Source organism: Pleurodeles waltl, chromosome 8 (genome assembly GCF_031143425.1).
Source record: "Pleurodeles waltl isolate 20211129_DDA chromosome 8, aPleWal1.hap1.20221129, whole genome shotgun sequence".
NCBI classification, from domain to species: Eukaryota; Metazoa; Chordata; class Amphibia; order Caudata; family Salamandridae; genus Pleurodeles; species Pleurodeles waltl.
In genome coordinates, this window is record NC_090447.1 from 1,305,669,548 (window position 1) to 1,305,683,811 (window position 14,264).

The window sequence follows — 14,264 nt, forward strand, 5'->3', positions numbered from 1 at the left end:
AAGCTTTCTGACCTTCTAGGAGAATCTTTTTTTGCTTCGTATCTCAAATCGTCTGGAAGACGATCTATAAATTGTGACAAATCCGACCATATTGGTCTGTCAAAACACCCTAGAATCGCAAGGGAATTTGCTGCATGAACTGAAAGCCCTGCCATACTCGAGAATCTTTTCCCAATAGAATCAAGACGTCACCCATCTCTATCAGGAGGTGTTGTGATGGGTGCTGATGGGTTCTTGGAATGCCTCTGCACAGCTTGGATTATAACAGAGTCTGGCCTCGGACGTCTGATCAAACAAGCTGGTGCATTGTCTGGTAATTTATACTTTTTAACTAGTCTTGCATGACTTCTGAAATGGTAGGTGGATTCTTCATAGTACGAATACCCTCCTGCCAGATTAAATATATTATGGGTATTGCTTTCACGGATTTCTCTCTGGGTTCCTTAAAATCATATAGGAAACAGTCTGTCTGCTTAGAGGTAAGAGGTAATTGAAACCTTTTTGCTGCACGATCCATTATACAATGAAAAACCACCAAAGTTGTCTGGTGGGGAGCCCACCGGAGGTGGCTGTAATGGTGATTGTATGACATAATTGTCCCACTCTGAAGATGTGGATGCCTGGTCTCTTAATCCTCCTTCTTCCTCCTGTTCATCTTGCGATGTTTGTTGGTCATCTGACGGTGGTACCGCTAATGCTAATGTAGACAGCGAAACCCCTGAAAAGGATAGCAAAATAGGATTAGTAGGAGGAATTTGGTGAGGTGACCTCGCCGGTGTTTGGGGTTGTGATGGAGGTGCTGATTAAGCAAGCTTGGGAAAGCGTTTATAGTAGTTCTCCAGCATTGCTTGCAAGTTAAAAATCGAATCTTGCGGCCTTTGGCTTGTCTGATCCTGAATATTATGTGATGGACTGGGCTGGTAGCTGTGCTGCACGTTGTCTGGTATGTAAACGTTGGAATCGTAATATTGGTAGTCATCTTGATCGTCATCCTGGCCCTTAACGTGCAACTCGGAGGGGCTATGTGCTACTCCAAAGAGTTCCTCCTCCTCCGATTCGTTGTCTAAGACATGATGAGGTGGAAATGGTGCGAATTTACGTGGTGAGGTGTGCTCTGGAAGCAGCTGCTGGTCTGTAGGAGACAGGCCAGTAACAGGTATCAAGGGTTGTTGAGATGGTGTAGGCAATAGTGTTGTCGACCATGGTTTGACCAACAATGATGTCGACGGTGGTCTCGTTGATGGTGGTCTCATCGACGATGGTGTAGTCGATGGTGGTTTTGTCAACGATGATGTCGTCGATGGTAGTGTCACTGACAAAGATGTCTTTTTTAGACACTTTATCGACGGTGGAATCGTCAACGGTAAGGATATCCCCATATCTATAGCTCTTGCTGGTGAGCTCGTCGACGGTACCTTCTTAGTTTCTTGGACGACAAAGGCTTTGTTGTGATCCTGCAGGAAACAATAGTTTTCGACGATAAAGGAGACAAGGTCATTATCACAGGCGACGTCGCCGTTGTGAAAGTTGGAGTCATGTTGGTAGATGTTGTCGACGAGATCGTCGTCAACGGTGAGGAGATTTTTTTAAATGTTTGATTTTTTTTCTCCATTTTTGATATAGAAGGAAGTGATTTTGAATTTTTCTTGACAGAACTTTCTCTGGTAGCCAGTGTTAAAGGCTTAGAAAATACTTTTGAGGAGGATTTCCTATGTGGCCCCATCTCTTTTCCATGATTTTTTAATGGATTTTTTGTGGGGCTCCGAAGGCTTGACTTCCAACTATCTTCCTCTCTTGTGGGATTTTTCAGTTTTTAAAGAGTCATCACTCTCTTCATCAGAGAATGTATCCTTAGATTTACATTTTTTGTAGCCACAAGAGGAGTCTTCCTTCTCTGTTTAAGTGTTTTTGTGAGAAAGTTCTACAGATTTTGCAGTCCACAACTTTATGATAAGGATGTGGACAATAAATACACTCTCTGTGAGGGTCTTCTGAATAAAGTCTCTTTTTGCCACAGGTGTTACATGGCTTTCAAATACTTTTTTTGGAGATCCTGACATGGCCAGAGTGTTCCAAGTTGTAATAAGACTAAATCTTAAAGCTGACCTGACAAGTATCCAGAAGAAGTTGTATTCTGAAGAGAAAAACTGAGCAGAGCTCAGGGAGACTCCTATCACCTGACGTGCGGTAGAAAATCTGAGGAACTGGAGCCTCTGTGGTGAGGGTTCTAGATGGTGATATCGCCTGATTGGTCAATGCATAACTTTGGTTCTTTTCTTAAAGAATATGGATAGGCTGTAAAATTGAATTGTACATCCCTTTTAAGCCTGTTATAATATTGTACTCCACTTATTATGGTGCCGGGGACACCCATCTTGATGACGGGGAATGATTCAAGCTTGTGAATCTATGAAAGATTCAATACAGGAGAAGTCCTAAATTCTCCACTCCGGAGGGTAAGCACAGTACTGCACCATGTCAGGGATGGCTCTGATGAAGGTCAGCATCTGAGGAGGAGTCAGGTCTGACTTCAGCATGTTGATAGTGAACCCCAGTAAATGCAGGACTTTCAATTTATTCTGGAGATGGGTGACAACTGGTTGTGGCGAGCAAGCCGCCTTTAGAAGTCCTTGAGATAGGGGAAGAATGGGACTCCTAACCCCAAAGATTTAGTGGAACCACTGCCACCACTTTCATGAACACCTTAGGAGAAACGTTGAGGCCAAAAGGGAGCACAGAAAACTGAAAATGCTCTTGGCCCATCGTGAACTGCAGGTAATGTCTGTGGGCCTGCAGGAAAGCAATATGGAAATATGCATCTAGGAACCATCCTACCATCCAGTATCTGGGAATCAAAGCAGACAGGACCTGGGCCTTGGTGAGAATCTTTTAATTTTCTTTTCATAAGAAGACGGTGAGGGGGGTAAAAGTTTAGGATAGAGGAACTGAAAGAGTGAAGTCTCCCCCCACCCCATGTGGGGTAGTGACAATCATCCTGTGGATGGGCCCTCCTTTGTAATGTTTGGCTCAGGGCCCCAGGAGAATGTCAGTGAGGGAGGAGGGGCTCCGCAGGAACTCAACTTCAGTCGAAACACCTTATTCAAGATGTTAGTCTTGACCACAAAGGAGGAAAGCTGTAGGTCAAAAACCTACACAGCCCTTCTCACAACCATGGTGAAATATGGAGACGTGTTCAGTCAACTGGCATCTCCCACGGCTTTGTACTAGTTGTGGACTGGGCCAGTTCATTAGCTGGGTCTGTAAATCCAAAGTCGTCATCGTCATCATCACCACCTCCAAAGTCAGAATGTCTACTCTGCCAATCAAAAGATAGAGGCAGCATGTCCGAACCAGACGGCAGGCATGGTCCAATAGTTCCGACATTGAGTGGCGCCGTCTTTGAGTAGGACAGTTGGCACCAGTGATATCGGAGTCAGGGGGACTGGGACCGGCATGGGGTTCGAGCCTGGAGTTATTCCGGATCTGGAGATAGATCCAGAGGGCTCAGGTGGAGTCGGGAGGGGTGTTTCTGGTGGGTGGCTGTGGATCCTCCGACGACATCCCAGCTAAGGCACCTAACGGCCCAATGGAGACCGAAGGGGTTGGTCGCCCAAAGATGGAGTGCATAGCTTCATAAAACCCCTTAAGCTGGGCAGGGGTTAATCCGAGGAATCTGAGGAGGCACAGAAAAGACACACCCACTGGCTCTGCAAGTGGTGTACGGGAGTGGAACTTAGAAGCATGTGCCGACTAGTGGAAGCTAGAGAACGATTTGATGACTTCTCTTTGTACTTCCAAGATTTACCGGACTTCGATGACTTAGACTTCGAAGATGACTGCCTATGGGACTGGCTCCAAGACTGGGCCAGAGATCGGAATTGTGAGCAGTGCAGGGCCTTCTTATGCTGTGCAGCTAGAAGCTTTACGGATCGCTCGCGGATTGCCGTCGGATGCATCAACCAACAAGCTGGCCATGGAGTCATGGTCTGACCGCAGACACCAAAGACAGATTTAGTGGGGATCAGAAACGAACATCTGACTGTGACACTCTGTGTACTGTCTAAAACCTATAAGTTTGCTGGGAGAGATGCCCCTAGCGCAGTGGGAGCAACTGCTCAAAAAAGATAGACAAGAGAGTTGAAAAAGCTGCTCCTGACCCATGGTGTTGCAGAGGAAATAAAGGAACTGATGTCGCATGTTGGGTGGCGCCTATATAGGCACTATGCAAGTCAAGATCCAGAGTGGACAACGTCAATGTGGAGCCGCCAATGCCATTTAACTGCACACAGGGGTACTACTCAATATTTTTCAAGCCTAGTCTTACATCTGGGGAATATTCTAAGGTGAAGAATCTGCGGTTAGAAGTCTCTATCAGAAAATCATTTTAAACAGCAAGTCCAATCTTCTGCTACGTTCCTTCAAATGGGTTTTAAGATGTAGAACCTGCTAGCTTCTTTAACGCTGCAGCTACCAGTTGAAAACCAGCAGGCACCACCTCTCTCAAGAACTACAGACTGGAACCCAGAATGCTTCTTCACTAGATGTGCCAAAAAAGGATTAGCAACTGTGTCTATCACTGCTTCCAACAGGCTCTGAACCAAGAAAAACACTAGTCATGCTTGCAGCTTTGTCTGTAAGGTTAAAAAAATAAAAAGGGTAGTCGCTTCCACAGTTACTGTCTGGATAGTAAAATGTTTCACAGCTGACTGACAGCTTGTGAAAGGGAATCAGATCATCTGCCACCCTTGAAGGGATGGAGTGAGGTGACACCGTGGAAAGTTCATGCCAAACTACAGATAAATCAAAGTCTAAATGAAGCAGAGAGTGCCTGCTCCTCCTAGATATACGTAATTCAGACCTTTTGGGCTTTTTGTGAAGCAACGCTCTGTCCAAATCAGGGACACAAGGATCTTTCCTAAGAGTAACCTAAAGACAAAATGTCTCTGCTCACAATTGCACATTCATCAGCTGAAGCATCTTTCTGATGAGGAGGCATGTAAGGCTGATCTACTGGCATTAAGTGCCTGGAAAAAGGCTTAGTCTTTTGCTGGGAGCTTAGATCCACAAGGACTGTTCATCTTCGATCAATGGGATAGCTAAAGGTAATGACGTGCTATCTAATTCGTTACCAAGTGGTTAAGATGACCAAGGAGACACTGTGGATGACGGGGAGCCCCACAGTTAAAATGTTTACCGACCAGAGTACTAAGGATGGGAACGCCTGTGAGATGGAAGACTGGGAGCTTTGAGATGCTGCTGAGTCACCATCTGAAGTGGCAGAAACAGAACCATGGAAAGAAGAATACATGGATATGGATCTCTCTTGCCAGTGTTGAGGCCAATGGTGGTGATATCCTACCTATTTCACTCTTTTTAGACTAATTTAAAAGGTTTCCTGTCACCTAACCTCCTGCATGACATCATCTTGAAAAGTTCACATTCCTTGATGAAACGTGGGCTAACTGGACATCGTGGTCATCAGTCTTTGATATCTTTCCTTCACTAGCCAGACACCCATCAGAAAGAGCTGGCATGATGGCTTCAGGCTCAACTGAAATGAAAGCTACAAAGAAAAAAAGGGCGGTGAAATACTTTTTTCTTGAAAACGCCTCCCAGCCGTCTACGTATTTTTCTGGAAAGAAGAAACTGGAGCATCAATGCAACAGAAAGAGCTAGCTGTAACTTCAGTGAAAATAAATGCACAGCACCAGTTGGACATTTAGCTGCATCGTGGGGAAAATACTTTCCTCAAACTTGCAATTTGTTGTACTCGTTAAATTGCTTCCCTTTTAATTAAATTTGTTTAAAATATTATCTCATTTATTTCTTAATTGTAATGTTGAATTTTTACTGCTGTTAACGTATTGCACATAATTTTCTCAAAAGAAGGCCTTGCTTCTTGTGCCAAACTCACAATGACATGACTTTGTGTGAGCTCATGTGTATATCTATCAACTTTGCCACTCCACCCGTAACCAATAAACGTACTTGGCGACGTCAGCAATCACTTTAGTTCCGGGTTTGCAGTCGGCAAGTAAATCTCAGTGTGGTGTTTTGATGATCAACTATGGTTATCTCATGTGCTCTTCTATGCTATTTCCGTCTGTTTTGATGTTCATGGGAACATGCTTATGTAGTGAGCTTCATTTCCCAATCTCCTTTTACTCATGGTGGGTCCATCTCTATAGCACCAACTGTATTTTTAACATGTTTTCTCACGGGAACCCGCTCTCTTAGGCCAATATGCCCCATTAGTGAGCTTTATTCTCTGGACTCCCCTGACTTATGGCGGGTCATAATTACTACACCACCTGTCTACTCAACGGGTCTGTTTTGTAGATGGCGGCTTTTATGAATTTGAAACTCTACTTGTGTCACAGTATTGACCATAAACCTTTATGCCCCACCCGCCCACCTAGTGGGGTCTATTTTTTTCCAGAATAGCAACTTCAATTTTTTGACATACCGCTATCGGACACAAGAGATTATTTATCTCCTATATGTTCAGTCACTTGCTGTAAAACTACAACATAACACATCAAAACGAACATGTTGGTATTTTTGCTTCTGTACATCTTGCTGAATGTTTTAGGATGCCGTCAGATGCCCCGACCAGAATTATATTATGCTCAGTGTGGTCTTCTTTTCAGTACGGCAGCTTTACCTTTTTTGACATACTGCATATATAGGGAGGAAACTATACATCTCCCACATGTCCTGTCATTTATAGCAATTCTGCTGCATAACACTCATTTTTTCACTTTTGAGTATTTGTATATTTCAGTGCTACGGTAGGCTCTCGGCTCGCATTATCTCAAGGGGCCCATTCCGTAATGTAGGAGGGTAAAATATCAAGCTTATTACATTCAGCTTTTCATGGTGATTTACACATGGAGTTGGTGGGTTTACGATGAGTCAGGACAACATTTTGACTCACAGCATGGGTGCATGCAATCACTGAGTGCCACCACACTATTTGTATGTTGAATTTGTGACATAAGTAACTATATATTTCTTTAATTTTCTCCAGGTCCATACCTATTTAGGTCTTTGTGCAGCTCTTCATGTAAATTGTATCCTTTTCACATACCTTATACCACTCTTTAGTGAATCTTAGGAGTTTTTTGGTCCCTGAAGAAACGCCCACTGATCCACAGAGACAATATAGGCGTGAAACATGTCGACCAGCAATTAGGGTTGAAGGATCAATTTTTCTTTTCCCCATTTTTTTTTCAGTAGAGTGGAGGAACATTATTTCCTCTATCACTCCCCCTGTTTTTGACCTTGAACTAGACCCCACACATAGAATAAACATAATGATGGTAGGGGCTAGAGCCAATTTTAACACATTCTCTCCAGCCCTTCACTTCTCCTCGTAGGTCTGAATCTACTCCTACATTTAACCATGGCACACATTTAAAAAGATCTCTGGCAAAGAGCCCCCTCGAGGAGCATGTTGGACATTGCAGGGCCTGCCCGACGAGGAGCAGGCCCTATGATGAAGCATGACATCCATTAGGTGTGTGAGGGCTCTGACTTCCACTTTCAATAGTGCCATTTCGACCTGTGGGCATCCCTTTGGAACAGTGTAGCTTATTTATTTGTATATCTATCTCCTCCACAATAACTTTGCAATTTCTTACAGGATGTATGCATTGGACAAGTTCCCTTTTGTTGAATGTTATATCAGATACATTAGAAGGTGCCTTAACAGTGTCTACCAGCAGGTATTGGCACCAACTACTTTCTTTGGTGTCACAGAACAAGATATTCTGGCTTGGGAAGATGATTCTTTCGCTTCATTCATGAAGAGTTACTTTAATTGATCTGTATGCTAGAGGTGTATTAATTTAAGCTTGTCCAAAAGAGAAAGGTAGCTCTTCAGGAACACCCTGTCCCTTTCAAATAATACATCACTAGATTGTGCACGTTTGGTTACGATTTCTGAATGGTCTGCCTCATACAGAACAAGTTAGTTTTGTCTAAGACAGACATGTAAATACTAGGGATATCATTAGGCAATACCCATATTGCAGCAAACGCTACTCCTGCTGTGCACTGTGGTAGCACTCTTGTTATCAAAGCTCACAGTAGCCTCAGAGACTGCAGAAAGTAAACAGTGGGCCAGCACACCTGTTTATTTGAGGCTGCTAGTGGCACGCTGGACAACTACTTAAACCAGTGAGCTTCAATTGGGTTGGTGTGAAAGAATGCACTACTACCACCGTAGGCGTTGGAGTCTTAAGTTATACAAGAAGATGTACTTTTATTTCTGTGAGTTTTCTGTGGAATTAGCTCACATGTGGATAACAGACACAGAATGCAAGGAAAAATATATAAAATATAAAAATCTCTTTTGTTGCCAAAACAAAAACCCTTACAAAATGTTTGGCAGTACACTAGGCTGAAAGACCAAATTGAGCAAGGCCAAATAGAAAAACATTCACAACACTATCTCATAAAAATCTTCCATATACGTTTAACAAATTCTGAACATTGCACCAAAACAGTGACATACCTTCGTTATCACTTCCACATAAAGATGACACTTGATAACACAAGCAAGCTTTGTTTTCCTTTGTTATGGGGTTCTTTTTCCACTTTCTAGAAACGGTTGCAAAGGCAAGTCTCAAGTGCTGCTCAACAGTCTTTAAGCCAAAGTACTTAGTGTTAAAATAGAACAATGTATACAAAAGGGCTACAGGTGAATGGGATCCCAACTGCTTTATCCTCCAAAGATAATCCTCTTCTACGCGAGAAAATATAGAGCCTAGAGGAAGAAAGAAAATAACATAAAACTATCAGTGGATGAAAAAAGAAAAGTTAAGCACGCACACACACACACACACACACACACACACACACACACACACACACACACACACACACACACACACACACACACACACACACACACACACACACATTCAATGACAATATATACTTCCTCATGCCTAAATTACTTTACATGAAAGAGCTCCCCAATGTTAGTTGTTTCACTATTTAAGGCAACATACACCATTAGTTTTACCTGTGAATGATGAATTGGTCTTGTCAAAATGCTGATCGGCAATCAAACAAACTAACAGCATCCTCACCTGGAGGATCTTTAACATTATTGAGAATAACTGGCCAACCGTACTGCGCAGTTGGCAAGCAACTGGGAAAGCTCCACGTACAACCTCATAAATGGAGATCGGCACAGGTGTGGAAGCTCACCATATGAACTAGTCTTCTTTTAATTCTACTTTCTACCTCAGATGCATTTTCTATGGTGTTCTTCTTCTTAAATGAATTATTATGCACTCTCTACCCAATTCGGGAATCTGATTCTCCACACTAATATCTTAGACACTGCTCCAAGAGACTGCTCTACAAATGTCTTGCAGTGAATTATGTAAAAAGAAATATATTCGCTATGTATTGATCCCCTGGTTTACCCTCTTGACTGCTTCCCTGCTAGATGGTAGCGTAACATTATCGAATCCATTAGGCACATCTCTGCTTTACAGTTTTGCAGCCGACCCAACACTACAAATATCTGTTTGAGATTCTAGTTAACCTGAGACACTGCAACAAAATACTTCAGTGATCTTTTACTGTCTATAATGTGCAAACTATTTTCTGCCATTAACTACAAATCCAAAAGAAACAAAACACATAAGGAAATACTACTTTTAATCCAAGGGGGATAATAGAATCATCACTGACAATGAATAACTCCACTTATGTGTATGAACTCCATTAGAGAACTTGTATGGTGGACCTGTGATCATGCAACAGGCCATCAAACCAATTGTAGTGAATGAGCCGTTGGAGGTGGACTTTACAATCACAAAATGGTATTTTTCTGAATTCTGCTTCTATAAATGAAACAAAAGGAAAAAAACGTCTGCTTGGTCTGTCTTACTGCTACTAAGAATTCATCTACAAGACCTTAGATGGTTGCAACTGCTATCTCAAAAACTTGAATGAAGACTTGCTTGATAGTTTGTTTTAGCAACCATATCAAGACCCTTTCTATCTCAGGTTGTATGCCATACAGCACACACTTGGAGAAAGCTCTCAGCAGGACAGTACGAAGGTGGATTTAAGTGCTGCTTTGAAATTTCTAATGCTTTCTTGAGCAACTGAGAGTCTTTTTGTTCTACATGAACCATCAAATAAATCAAATTGTCCAGCTTTCAGTAGATGAAGCTTAATGAAAGAGAATGGTACTTAACTTGGAAATGGTCTCCATTTACCTACAGATTGCTCACCTCATGATTCTTCTCCAAAACCCAGACTGGATCTGGAGAACAAGTTACTTACCTTTGAAAATGTCTTATCTGGTAGAGACAATCTAGCTGCAGATTCCTTACCTTAGAATAATCCTCAAATTTCTGACGGGATCTGGAAACTTTCAGTGAGCTAGTAGGTGGCGTTGTCTGGCTCCGTGGGGTGTCTTTGGCACTGTCCACACCAGAAGTGACGTTCACGGTGCCTATATAGGCATCACCCTAGGGTGCTGACGTCTGATTCCTTTTGAACTTTCCACTTCAGAAGTGCGGTGCCTCAAAGAACACGGACTACTGGTAAGTGAAACTAGGGGACTTGAAAGGGGAACAACCTTCAGTCTAAATCCGTTCACAGAGCGTGGGTGGGACATTAAGGAATATGCAGCTATATAGTCTCTACCAAATATGGCGATACCAAAGGTAAGTAACTTGTTCAACTGATAGAGACTTCCTTACCTTAAAATTAGATACCCAAGCAATACCACCCCAGAAGTGGGGTTGCAACACATATTATACTAGAAAGTCCTGCAGGACCGAACGGGTGAAAATCATGTGTTCATGTCCCAAAGTCAAGGCAGTAGTGCTTCATAAATGTGTGCAGGGAAGTTTGTGATGGTGCCTGACAGATATCCAGGATGGGTACTCCACGAGCTAACACAGTGGTTGCAGCCTTAACTCTGGCAGAATGAGCTCACAAACCTTCAGGAGGGTTGCTTTTTTCCGCGAATAAGCAGCAGATTTTGATGCAGAGCACTATCCATCGAGAGATGGTCCATTTCTGCACCGCCTCTCCTTTTTTGGCTCAGATGCACCCCACAAAGAGTTGATCGTCTACCCGAAATTTCTTTGTGCCGTCAAGGTAGAATGACAACGCACTTTTTGGGTCCAGAAGATGGAGTCTCCCCTCTTTTTCCAAGGGATGAGGCGGAGTGTGGGGGAATTCTTTAGTCCAAAGGACCAACTTTTGTCTGGGAAGATATTAAGGTACAGAGGCTTAAATGACAATGCCTGTAACTCACTGACTCTCTGGGCAGATGTTACTGCCACTAGAAAGGCCGTCTTTATAGTAAAGGGGCCTGATAGGCAGTTGTGTAATGGCTTGGAGGGAGCACACATCAGAAAAGTCTGGACTATTGAGGCCCCACTGAGGCATGATTAAGGTGGGAACATGTGTTGGAGACATTTCAAAAACCTATGTACAACAGGGGACTTGAATAGAATGACTGAGCTGGCAACCGCAGAAATGCCAAGACCGCAGAAAGATAGCCATTTAAGGTCCCAAAGCAGAGCCCTGCTATGCTAGAGAAAGAATAAACAAAAGAATCTGGGAAAAGGGTGCCTATAGGGAGTCAACTTGTTTATCTGTACACCATGCCACAAACTTGCTCCAAGGGCAGGGGTATACTGTCTTGGTGGAGGGATGCCTGGCTGCCAAAATTACATTGCAGCCTTTGGGCAGAAGGCTGAAAGTTGTCAAATATCACTGCTCAACCTCCATGCATAAAAGTGGAGCATTACGTTCGGGTTCGGGTGCAGAACCCTGCTCCTTTACTGCGACTGAAGATCTTCCTATAGAGTCAGCCTGTTTGGAGGACTCCTGCTCATGCTTAGCAGCTCGAGATACCAGACTCTCTGTGCCCAATCAGGAGCCACCACAATGACTTGGGCCTAGTCATTCATGATGATCTTGAGAATTCTGGGCAGGAATGGAATTGGTGGAAAGGCATACAGGAGGCCTGAGCTCCACTTCAGATGAAAAGCACCTCTGAGTGAGAGCCGCCTTAAAAACTCTAGTCCGAAAAACTGTTGACATTGTGCGTTCTCAACAGAGGCCAAAAGATCCAACCAAAGCTCTCTCCATTATTAGAAGAGCCCTGCACCACCTTCAGATGGAGATGATATTCGTGCTCCACTAGGCATTGACAGCTGAGATCATCCGCCCTGGTGTTCAGAGAGCCAGAGGGGGTTGAGCCATCAGGAATATGCCCTGGTGTTCCAGCCATGTCCAGAGGCACACAGCCTCTTGACAAATGGTCCATGCCTCCACCCCACCCCTAATTGTTGCAACACCACATGGCAGTGGTGTTATCCATGAACACCTGAACCAGCCTTCTCCTGACTGAAGGAAGAAAAGCCTTCAATGCAAGCTGGATTGCTTGGAGCGCCAACTGTCACAACAGTCAGCTCTGGGTGGGGAAGGGAGAGTGGTCTGCCACTGATTCAATCGCACTCCGTTAGGCACCACTGCAGGTCTTTTGGGGTTTCCTCAGAGATCTGGACCATGTCAGAGATTTTCCCCTGAAGATGTGCCCACTGGAACTTCAGGTCTCACTGAAGAGCCCTCATATGCCAGAGGACATGTGTCACAAGGAGGACGCAGGATGCCATGAGGCTCTACAGCTTAAGAGTCAGTCTCACCGAAACCCAGGATAGAGGACAGAACACTGCTATCAGAGAATGGATATCCTGGGCCCACCACTCGTGAGAACAGGTACGAAACTGTACTGTCTAGAACAGCTCAGATGAAAGGGAGCATCGGAGAGGGAGTCAGGTGTGACTTTTGAAAAATGATAGTGAATCCCTGCAAGTGCAGAAGGTTTGCCATAGTCTGGAGGCAGGAGACGACTGCCTGGGGTGAGCCTGCCTTCAGCCAATTGTTGAGGTAGGGAAAGACTGGAATTCCTGACCTCTGGCAGGTGAGCTTCAACCACCATCAACACTGTAGTGAACACCAGAGAGGTGCTAGTAAGGCCGAAGCGGAGCACTGCAAACTGAAAGTAAGGTTGGTTTATGTGAACCACAGCTAGTGCCTGTGGTCAGGTAGGCCAAGGATGTGAAAATAAGCACCCCGCAAGTTCAGCTACATCATCCAGTCTCCTGGGTCCAGGGCAGACAGGACTTTTTCGAGTATGAGCATTTTGAAAATCTCGTTTTGCAGGAAGAGATTGAGGACCAGGTCCAGGATAAGAGAAAGTCCTCTGTCTTTCTTCAGCACTAGAAAGTTGCGGGAATAGCAACCAAGACCTACTTCGAATGCCGGCACCTTATCTATAGCTCCCTTGGCCAAGGCATCCTTTGCCAGAATGATCTGTGGAATAGGATCCAGGAAAAGCCGCCCCTTCAGAAGGTTGGTTTTGTTCTACCACTGCAGAAGAGAGTGATAGGTGCAGCTGTCTACCAACACTAGATCCTCTAAATGACCCTGCACCTGAGACCATTGACGTGATAGACATTCCTGCAACTGACACATGTGAAGACTGGAATGTGTACGATTGCAATGCAAGAAGCCATCATTCCTAGAAGTTTCATGACTGATTTTACAGTGATTGGGTAAATGGTGTTTAAGTGAGAGAGCTACGTTTAAAAATTCTGTCTCCTTGCTGCATCTGGGTAGGCTATCCCTAACTGTGTGTTGAGAATGGCCCCCAGATACAGCTATATCTCGAGAGGATTCAGGTGTGAATTTTGGAAATTGTTTAAAAACCTAATTGGCGAAGCAAGTCTATTGTCATCTGAGTAGGATTCAAACATTGATTGAGAGTGCTGGCTTTGATGAGACAGTCATCTAGGTATGGGAAGATATTAATGTTTTGCCTGTGCAGGTAAATTACTACAACTGCTAGGTATTTTGTGACCACCCATGGTGCTGTTGGGACCCCAAATGGGAGCACTTTGAATTGGTAGTGTTGTCCTGCTATCACATACCCGAGATATTTGTGATGTGCTGAGTGTATAGCAATGTGAATGTAGGCGTCTTAAATACAGTGCTGATAAAAATGTATCCTGTTGCAGCAAAGGGATTTCATATTGAAGCAGGACCATGTGAAAATATTTTAATATGATGTAATGATTTAAAGGCCTGAGATCAAGAATAGGTCTTAAGTGTAGCAAAGTACCCATTTTGGCATGGTTACCCTCACCCCCACTTTTTGCCCACTTTTGTTATGTGCTTGGACCCTGCTAACCAGGCCCCAGCACCAGTGTTCT

At 43.9% G+C, this 14,264-nt stretch overlaps 1 protein-coding gene across 3 annotated transcripts in view; it reads right to left on the reverse strand.

The window, feature by feature from the left end:
• Positions 1 to 14,264, reverse strand: part of ZMYM2 (zinc finger MYM-type containing 2) — an 851,515-nt gene that overhangs the window by 53,894 nt on the left and 783,357 nt on the right. For all 3 annotated transcript variants that reach the window (XM_069202286.1, XM_069202285.1, XM_069202287.1), the window contains exon 21: positions 8,519 to 8,770. In XM_069202286.1, coding sequence (XP_069058387.1) covers positions 8,519 to 8,770 — 252 coding nt within the window. The remainder of the gene's footprint in view (positions 1 to 8,518; positions 8,771 to 14,264) is intronic.